We start from the raw sequence: 9,450 nt of genomic DNA on the forward strand, positions 1-9,450 counted from the left end.
AGCATTTGCTTGCACAGGCCTGCCCTCAGCAGGAACACTGCTCTCACTTTATTGTGCTGTGTAGCAAAACAATGCAGCAGGAAGGTCCTGGTATGCTGATAATCCTGTAGTCTTACTTTAGAAGGACGCACCTTTTTTCTAGGGACAAGAAGAACTTGAAATGCTGCTTAACATGTAAAGTATACCAACTCATACAGTTAAGACAATAAAACAAATTTGATGCAGGTTATAAAAGGTTTGTTTTTTATTAATGCAAATACAAGATTATCAAAAAAGTGTCGTTCCTGGTTGGAGTATTTTGATGACCATGTTTACAGTACAGGGTTTTACAATGCAGTCGCTTCTTTTACAATCTCGTAACCAACATGATCCAGCCATTCAAACATTAATAATGTAAGAGGTTACTGTGGGACAAACACACTGACTGCAGGCAATAACACTGCTGCCTTTCAAAAGGGGGTAAAGCAACAGGTTTCATCTTATCAAGCAGAACTTGTTTCTATTGTACACTGAACGCAGCAGCTGCTTGTCCAAAAATCTACGCATAGTGAGTTTAAAACAATCACAGGACCCCCCAAGTGATGCTTGGCTCCCTGCTTTTAAAACAGCTTTTAAATTGACCAGAACTCTGTTCATGCAAAAGTAGCTGGAGACATTCCTACACTTGGAATCAATTTTGGGACACAGAAGCACTGATCTGAAACCAGTCAGATGAAGGCACAGTGAGTCAGATATGTAACGCCTCATGATCCCATTCGGGCTGTCAGAGCATCTATCAGCTCCTGCTTCTTGGTCCCAGTGGTCCGGACCCCAAACTGCTTACACGCCTCCTTCAGCACAGGCACTGTCAGCTTTGCCAGGGTGCCGTTCTGCACATGGGCCCTCAGCTCGTCTTCTGGCAACTCCACTTTGGGCTTCTTCGCTCCTCCTCCGTTATCATCTGTGGGTTCAGTAATTTAACATTCAGTCAGAGGAATCAGATTAATCCTTTATCATACACAAAAATGATCAAATTCAAACTTAAACTTATTGCACCAACAAGCAAACACAGTCTTCCTTAATTTCAGTGATGATTCAAGCTCTGACCTGCTTTGCGTTTGGCAGCTGGTTTGTTCTCTGGGTTGTAGCCGGCGGGGTAGACCAGATCTTTAAACTCCTGGATCAGAGGACCCAGACGGCGGTCAATCTGGTCCACCTTTGGCACTGAGAGAGAGAGAGAGAGAGACAGACAGGTACAGAAAGTATAAGAAAGAGAAACAGGCAATGGTTGTAGAAGAAAAAAGAGAAACCAGGTTATCTGACTGCATGAATGTATGTTTGTCTGCATCTTACTGATGAGGTCTTCTATTTCTTCTGGAGCCATCATATCCAGAGCCAAGGCCTCCAGGTTCCTGAAATGCTGCTGGATGACTGGATTCTCAAAAGCATCACTCCTGCAATTTGTTACAAAGAATGAAAACGCCTTACGGAAAGAAAACAACTGAATTACCTTGTTATAAGCAGAATCACACGTATTATTTACACATTTATCAATGAGGTGTCCACAGATTCCACAAGAAAGTGTCACACTAAATATGTATCCCTGAAAAAACAAAGACACTTTCTTAGAGTTTTTCTATATAAAGCAATTATAAAATCATAGATTGGTGTTCTTCTAAAAGATCATTGTAACCTTTAAAGATAGTTGTTGTTGAGACTTTATACTGTGTACATATGTCATGTACAGCTACCTGTATTTGAAGCGGAGCTTGGAGACAATCTCCTTCATCTTGTCCACCTGCATTTGTGAAGCAGACGGACACTGAGGGGGATCCAGAGTCCGCAGGTCGTCAGCGTACGGCAGGGAGATGACGTTGAAACCTGATATGCATAAGAGATACTGAGTTACAGTACACTACAATGATCTAAGCTATAGTGTTGTTTCCTATCTTGCTTACTACTGTAAAGTGATCAGCTTTTTTCTCAAGAAGCTAGATTAGTCCAATACAGTCGTAGTCACTGCAGAGGGAACTAAAGTTTGAGTTTAAAGACTGCTTCACCTTTGTTGCCTGAAACTCTTGGGATTAATTAAATCCATCACATCTCCTGCTGAGCTCAGCAGCGTATTACCTGGCGGTGTAATCTGTACTTTCCCCTCGTCAACCTGCTCTTTCTGAGGCACCAGGGCAACAAATCGAGGAGGGTAGTTTCTGCGGGAGGTGCAACGGCAAAGAGCGAACACATTCTTCTCGCTGCACTTCGTCAACAGGGCAGAGAACAGACACGCACTGCCTGAGGTGGAAAACACAGAATATATTGTAGCTCAGAGAACAGAGAAGTTAGAAGCTTAGATTCCCACTGGGCTGATGATATAAGACACTTTTGATGACACTGTCCAATAAATTGCAAGTATTAAAAGTAATACATTAAAATTCTCAACACTGAGAAACTGGAACTGGAGAATATTCAGTAGTTTTGCCTGAAAAAAATGACTTAAATGATCCAATTATGAAAAAAGTTGCAAGTTATTAGGCTTAAACACATTTCCATCGATAACTATTTCAACCCTGTGCAACGTGGAAATATCCATCCTCTTAACTGTGGTTCTAAGATTTAATCTCATTAGTTTTGGAGTAAAATCAGACAACACAGACACAGTGTTACCTTTCACCTCGTCCTCCTCAGGGTAGATGAAGACAGCAGGCCGGATGTGGTGGTGCACTTTGAGCTTCTCCATAGGTTTGAATCCGATCAGAGAAAATCCAGGATCTTCAAACTTCTTGATGGCGTCCACCTCGTCCCGCTCCATCACTATCTGTTTGTTACCGTACACCTGCAGCAGACACAAGCGTGTGGGGATAATGAGCGTAATCTTTCACAAAACACAGTTGGATGATGAATAAAACAACTAAAAAAACAGGCACTTCATTCAGTCTGCTCTTACCTGGGCTTTCTTTATCTCACTGGGCAACAGCAGGCTGCCGGTCTGGGTGTGGAAGGTGCGGGTTTTGCTGCGGACTGGCTCATTGGATTCCCTGTATAGTCTGATGGGAGGTGGTTTCCGAGCAGTCACAGCGGTCGCATACATTCCCACCGCTATGTTTATGCCCTCGCCAAGACACAGATTAAGCCTGAAGATGGCAGAGAGGACAGGTTGGTGTGAAGAAAACAAGAGTTAGTGGTTAAGAAGACTTAAATACAAACCACAGACAGAGGAAGTTGAGGATGTGTATAAAATTGAGCAAAATCTGGAACAATACATAAAAATCTTGTATCACTACCTGGCAATGGCTCTCTTCTTCTGCTCCTTGGCCCGAACCCTCTTCTGGAGGTCGTCCAGTTTGTAACAAGGCTCCAGCTGCAGCCCCAATTCATTCTCATCCTCTGGTGGACTCATAATGTCACAAAAGAAGAGTGAGACGTCAAAGCCGCCTGGTTTCATCAGGTGCATTAAATCTATGACAACACCTAAGAGAGGAGGGATGAGTCAATGAAGTCACATATATGTTAAACATATTTTAAAGCTGCAGTGCAAAGTTTTTAATGAGCAGTTGCACATGTATTATCAGCCTATGTCATAAAATGGGACTGCGACCAAGAATGCTACTAAGTGACATTAAAGTGTTGCTACTGTCACAGAGAAATTGTACATTTTAAAGACTACCTGGGTTGATAAAGCTAAACCTTTTTGTGTGCAGATTGCTGTTGTAAACTCACAGGATTTATGTGAAGTTTCCAAGGGCAGCTCTAATACAAAACATTACTACAGGTTTTCGTAAAAATGACAGAGGTCTTTGCTTCAGACGCACCGGTCTCTTTGAGGTCACTGGCCTTGGTGCGAGCCTGCCGGTCCTTCGCGCTGTCGCCTTCATGCGGTTCGTCCCTGCAGGTGAAGATCATGAGCCGCTTGTGTGAGAGGCGCAACTTGATGTCACTGTAGAGGTTGGCGCAGCACCATAGGGCATCACCCAATGACGTCTCCCCGCTGCCCATGGTCTCTGCCGCGAGCTGGGCACCTTTTTCCCCGCGCAGGGAGTCCACTTCCTGCACTCGCTTTGCACCTGTAGAAAGAAAGATAATGACAGAGTAGAATAAAAGACAGTACAACGACAGATAAGGAAACACAGAATTGATAAGGGTGTTGTTGGGATGAAAACAGCACAACAGTACTTCAGGTGGATATAAAAATTGGAAGAAAATGTTAACACAACAATAAGCCACAAACGGGAATCTGTTTTATCCAAACACATTTGAAACATGAGATCTGCGCAACACACAGCATGATCGATTGTGCGTGAGCTTGAAGTATGTAGCATCTCACCAGGTTCATCGAGGTTGTGGTACACGTAGACGTGCTTGAAGGAGTTCCTGGGGTTCTTGCTCTGCTCTGTGCCGTAGAACACCAGAGCCACCAGGTCCCTGTGACTACTGATGATCTTACTGGAGTACACACTGCGCACAACCTAGCAAACAGACGCTTATTATCATGAGACTGAAAACTTATCTGTGAAAAAATGGACAGATTATATTATTCTATAATACTGTTATTTAAAGTAGGGATTCTTGAGAGATGTTCACTTCAGTTCAGTAACAAAATCCAACCTTTCCCACAAAACCCCCTTTTTGCATGTTAACATCTAGATCATCATCAAATTCAATACCAAACATTTCTAGATTGTGTTGATCTGTGCAGAAGCTTCTTTATTAGAGGATGAAGGTGACTGATAGATTAACAGGTTGAGCACTACACAGCAAAGACAAAGGAAGAGACAAAGACAACTGGCCAGCTTACCTGCATGGTCATATCAAAGTTGGATGGCTCTCCGTCTTCTCCTTTGATGAACATTTCCTTGGAGGCATCAACCAAGAACACCAAACTGTCTCTGCCTGTGATCTTGTATTCTCCTGACAAACAGAGACCCTGATTTGTTTTTGCTGAATATTTAAGCCTAAATTCTTACTTTTTTTTATATTAGATCATATCAGCTAACATATAATGACCAAATCAAAATGATCAATGATAGCTGATCATGTATTAATAGCACATCAGAGGAAATAATGAGGGGGCTTTCATCTCACTTCCAGATTGCTCTCCTTCCTCCTGCTCTTCCTCCTCCTCATCATTCTGGTAGTAGGCATTCCACTCTGCCATTGGTGCTGCTGTTGGTCCTGTCAAAGGATTAAGCAGCTTTTAGACGACAAAAACAGGAAACTGAAGTAGCTTGGAAACCCTTAAATGTGTTAAACTCTGTGTGTGCACATGAACTGGATCCACAAAAATTCTTTTTTTGGCTGACGGCAGCTTGTTAATGGTGTCCTGGATCAGGACATAACACTGATGCAGGGTAGACTCTCATCAAGTTTTGTTTGCAGTGGAGCTTCATCAAGAATAGTTACACCCAAGGAACGTAACCAGAACTCAGGTATAGAGCCAATTATTGTGTTAGATCTTGTCAATATTGCTCTGCTAAAATCAGCCGCTAAATATCACTATCTATGTTTACCTGAACTTTTCCCTCAACCCTGAATCGGATGCTAACTTAAGCGTCGTAATAAAGAAGTGGTGCTAATTAAATCAGGCAGCAATAATTGTGTAAAAGACAGAGCCATTCGCAAACATTACTGGTGTTTAATACAGATGTTATTACTGTTTAATTGATGTTTCAACTTCTGACAGGCAACGCAAGTTAGCTTAGCCTGTAATTAGCCATTATTAGCGTCACTGGTATTTTGGGCTTGCTAAGCTGCAAACTGCAAACGCCCGATGATGCACACAAACTGTATGGACTAAACAATTTATAGGAATAACCTGTGGAGGTATTAAATCATTGTAGAAGCATACAGTCACTTACCGTACGCTGCAACTTTGAGCACAACAAAAGTCCGGACTAGTTTCAATGACGGGCGCGCTGAGGTACGTGAATGAGCATGCTAAAGAGGCGTGCGGGACGTCTCGTCATCTATTGGACCCTCGTACGCCAATCTATAATACTGGCCAATCACAGTGAAGGAGGCGGGACGTGTCTTCAGAGAGGGGGTCCTTGCAGGAAGAGGTCCACATGTTATTGTTTTAAGTCGGACAGTGACACAACATAAACTGTCAGCACCCGGCAATCCTCAGCTCAACCTTACAACTTAAATTAGCTACTTTCTCACTTACGTTTACATTTTATTGTCTTTTGCCTTTGTTTATATGCGTAACAATTCAACGCTTTGCTTTATGTAACTATTTTTATCAAAGTTTTGTTTGGGTGTGAGTCAGCTTACTTTATGCATGGTTAGCTGCAGTTTTTTTTTAAAAACAATTTGAAGTAATTCCGTTGTGTAATCATGGAGCAAACTGGCCCTTACCCGGTGAAAGTGTATATTTACGACCTGTCCAGAGGAATGGCCCGCCAGCTGAGTCCTCTCATGCTAGGTGAGTTTTGTCTTGTTACCTGTTGGTTGACCTCATGAAAGCCGCAGTGAGCGCGCCTAGTCCCGCGAGAGACAGCACGAGAGACCGGGGATGCTTCTCAGGCCTGAGCTGTGACCTTGTTACTAGAATAATTGATACCTATATGCATTTTAAGTAAGCCTTACTCTGACTAATTCTGTGGTTTTTCGGTCACTACAGGGAAACAGATTGATGGGATATGGTGAGTGCATCTTTTTACTGGTTTATTCTGTGGAAATCTTCCCTAAAAATCCTGTTAACTGTGTTTAACCACTTTCATTGGCCTGGTTTTATTGGATTAATGTGTTTTGGTGTCTTACAGGCACACTGCTATTGTGGTCCATGGAAAGGAGTTCTTCTTTGTTGGAGAGGGCATCAACAGTTGCTCACCTGTAAGAATCATCTCCCACATTCTCCCCAATCATGCAGCACATTAATATTTTTAACTTTTACTGCTGTACAGGAAAACAGTGATGGATTGGGATGTGTTTCTAAAAGTGCATAGTATAAGGTATTAACTGAGGTGTTAATGTGTTTGTGTCCTAGGGTAGCACTCCTTTAGGGGAGCCTGACTCCGTGGTGGACCTGGGCTCCACTGAGGTGCCTGCAGAGATCTTTATGGACTATCTGACTTCACTGGCAGAGTCTACATACAGGTAAAGACTCAGGCTCACCAGACAGTTTTAACATAGGTTTAAATCTCAGTGAGACCGTTCGGGAGGTAAAGTTGTGGGTCACATTTAACTGATAATTAATTTAAATTGTCTACGACACCATAGTTGTGATATAAGTCATAATTTCTCTATTGGAAACTCTTTCAATGAATTATGTAATATAACCTACAGTAATACTACAGTATGTTTTCACTCTGGATGTAAACCCTGGCTTAAATTGTGAATTCTTAATTATTTCACGTTACAGATGATTATTTGTTAACATGATTTTGAATTTCTGGCACATTATCTCTAATATACATTAAAGATATACGTTAAGGAAGAGAGGAGAAACAAAAAAAAGAAACCAAAAACATCTTGGTCTCACACTCCTCGGTCCCTCCGGTTATCTCTCTGTCAAAATGTCTATCTTGTTGTCTCATCTGCTCTTCTCCACCCTCTCTGGCCTCTCTGGCCTCTCTTTCTTTTTACTGAATTTACATCTCTGCCTTTTCCTCCCTCTGTCTGTTCTTCTTTATTACTGTTTTTCATTCTCTTTGTGCACAGAGGTGACAAGTACAACTTGTTTGAACACAACTGCAACACCTTCACCAATGAGGTGGCTCAGTTCCTCACGGGCAAAAAGATCCCATCGTACATCACAGACCTTCCATCAGAAGTTCTAGCCACGTGAGTCAAGTCTTATCTAATAAGCTTCATAAAGCTGCTCTTACATCACCAAAGCACCTCTTCTTTTTCTCTGTCTTAGTCTCTGCATTTGTAGTTTTAAGTGTCTCCGTCTATACTGAATCTCTGATTCATAAATTATGGTTAGTACCTAAAGAACTGATACCAAACCAAACCAGTTGCAACTTTTTAGCAAATTTAATGTCCATTTTTGCTTGCCCTGTACGGTAAGTGGCCTCATATTTGGCTCCTGTCAATCAGTTTAGGTGAACTTGGTTTTAGTTCAGGGCGTCCTGGTGTTTCAAATGCTGTCACATGATCTACTCTGACTCCACTGTTAGCAAGGCTAATGCAATCTTTCATCTACCCGGGTAACTTCAAACACCAGAAAACTGTTCTTGTGCACACATTTTATCGTTTTTATCGTTTCTTAACAGAAAAAAAACAAACATAACATTAAGTGGGAAAAAAACAGTATAGATACAGTAGAGTTTTACTGTTTTGTATCAGTATTCACCAGTTATAGAATTGGGAGAAATCCAGTGAAGCAGAGACAGGAAAAACCTTCATGAATAAAGGTGCAGCTGGCAAATCTTACATAAACCAATTAAACATACTTAAGTGAAAGTACAGCTCATTATTTCTTTTCCAAATACACTAAAACATTTGTATTAAGCATTTATAAAATATCAACATTACAAACACAATTGCTTGCAACACTAGTATTGAAATCTTTATTATTGTGAACACTGTGATCTGTGAGCCTCTTTTTCTAGCTCTCTTTCCTTGTGTGTCTCGACTGTGGTCTTGATGTGTTGTGGTCTGGTTATTGTTTCCCCTTCCCCGTCGCCTAGCTCACATACTGTAGTTTGTTTAGACTCTCTTTAGGCCTTTTCGTTTCACTCTAACTGTTCTGTCTGCTATGTTTCCTCTGTAGGCCTTTTGGCCAGGCTCTCCGTCCCTTATTGGATTCCATCATCATAAATCCTGGAGGCAACAACATAACTGGACAGCGGTAGACAGGGTTGAACATATGAAAGAAAATATTTGTATTTAAGGGTTTGGGTGAGAATGGGACATTCACCACCAGCCAGACCTTTATAACATTTGTGCCTGTGGATGATTCGTTGATATATGCTACCAGTCACTTTTCCAGCTAACCACTCATCATTTGGAAGCTCTTCTACACATTCTACCTGATCTATATAATGTTTTAACATATACCAGCCTCTGTGGCCAGTGAACTAAAAAGATTCCTACTGGTTGGGGATGTGACAGCTATATTAGTTGCAGCTACACATGTGTGCTCATTAAAGGACAAGTGTGTAAGATTTGGGGGAATTTATTGCCAGAAATGGAATATAATATTCATAAATATGTTTTAATTAGTGTATAATCACCTGAAAATAAGAATTGTTGTGTTTTCATTATCTTAGAATGAGCCCTTTATATCTACATAGGGAGTGGGTCTTCTTCTACGGATGCCGCCATGTTGCACCGCCATATTTCTACAGTAGCCCACAACGGACAAACTGGCTCTAGAGAGGGCCTTTCCCGTTTTTACAGCCACCGTAGTTTCTCCCACATGCTTGGAAGGGGAGGTGAATTCATTTGGTTGCACTCTGCAACCTCACCACTAGATGCCACTAAATCTTACACACTGGTCCTTTAAGTGTTGATACTTCAATTTTTTTT

At 41.6% G+C, this 9,450-nt stretch overlaps 2 protein-coding genes across 2 annotated transcripts; one reads left to right on the forward strand and one right to left on the reverse strand.

Moving 5' to 3' along the window:
* Positions 1-226: 226 nt before the first annotated feature.
* Positions 227-6,347, reverse strand: xrcc6 (X-ray repair complementing defective repair in Chinese hamster cells 6). Its single transcript, XM_067575722.1, has 14 exons — positions 6,331-6,347; positions 5,832-6,019; positions 5,059-5,148; positions 4,772-4,884; positions 4,301-4,442; positions 3,789-4,040; positions 3,261-3,447; positions 2,924-3,110; positions 2,644-2,812; positions 2,110-2,271; positions 1,731-1,860; positions 1,333-1,433; positions 1,087-1,203; positions 227-940 (listed from the first exon to the last, which is right to left on the reverse strand). The coding sequence occupies exons 3-14, from the start codon at positions 5,129-5,131 to the stop codon at positions 744-746; spliced, it is 1,830 nt and encodes a 609-aa protein (XP_067431823.1). The 5' UTR covers positions 5,132-5,148; positions 5,832-6,019; positions 6,331-6,347; the 3' UTR covers positions 227-743.
* Positions 6,031-9,450, forward strand: desi1b (desumoylating isopeptidase 1b). Its single transcript, XM_067575723.1, has 6 exons — positions 6,031-6,397; positions 6,596-6,617; positions 6,738-6,807; positions 6,962-7,071; positions 7,636-7,758; positions 8,693-9,450. The coding sequence occupies exons 1-6, from the start codon at positions 6,310-6,312 to the stop codon at positions 8,772-8,774; spliced, it is 495 nt and encodes a 164-aa protein (XP_067431824.1). The 5' UTR covers positions 6,031-6,309; the 3' UTR covers positions 8,775-9,450.

Source organism: Thunnus thynnus, chromosome 20, assembly GCF_963924715.1.
Source record: "Thunnus thynnus chromosome 20, fThuThy2.1, whole genome shotgun sequence".
NCBI classification, from domain to species: domain Eukaryota; kingdom Metazoa; phylum Chordata; class Actinopteri; order Scombriformes; family Scombridae; genus Thunnus; species Thunnus thynnus.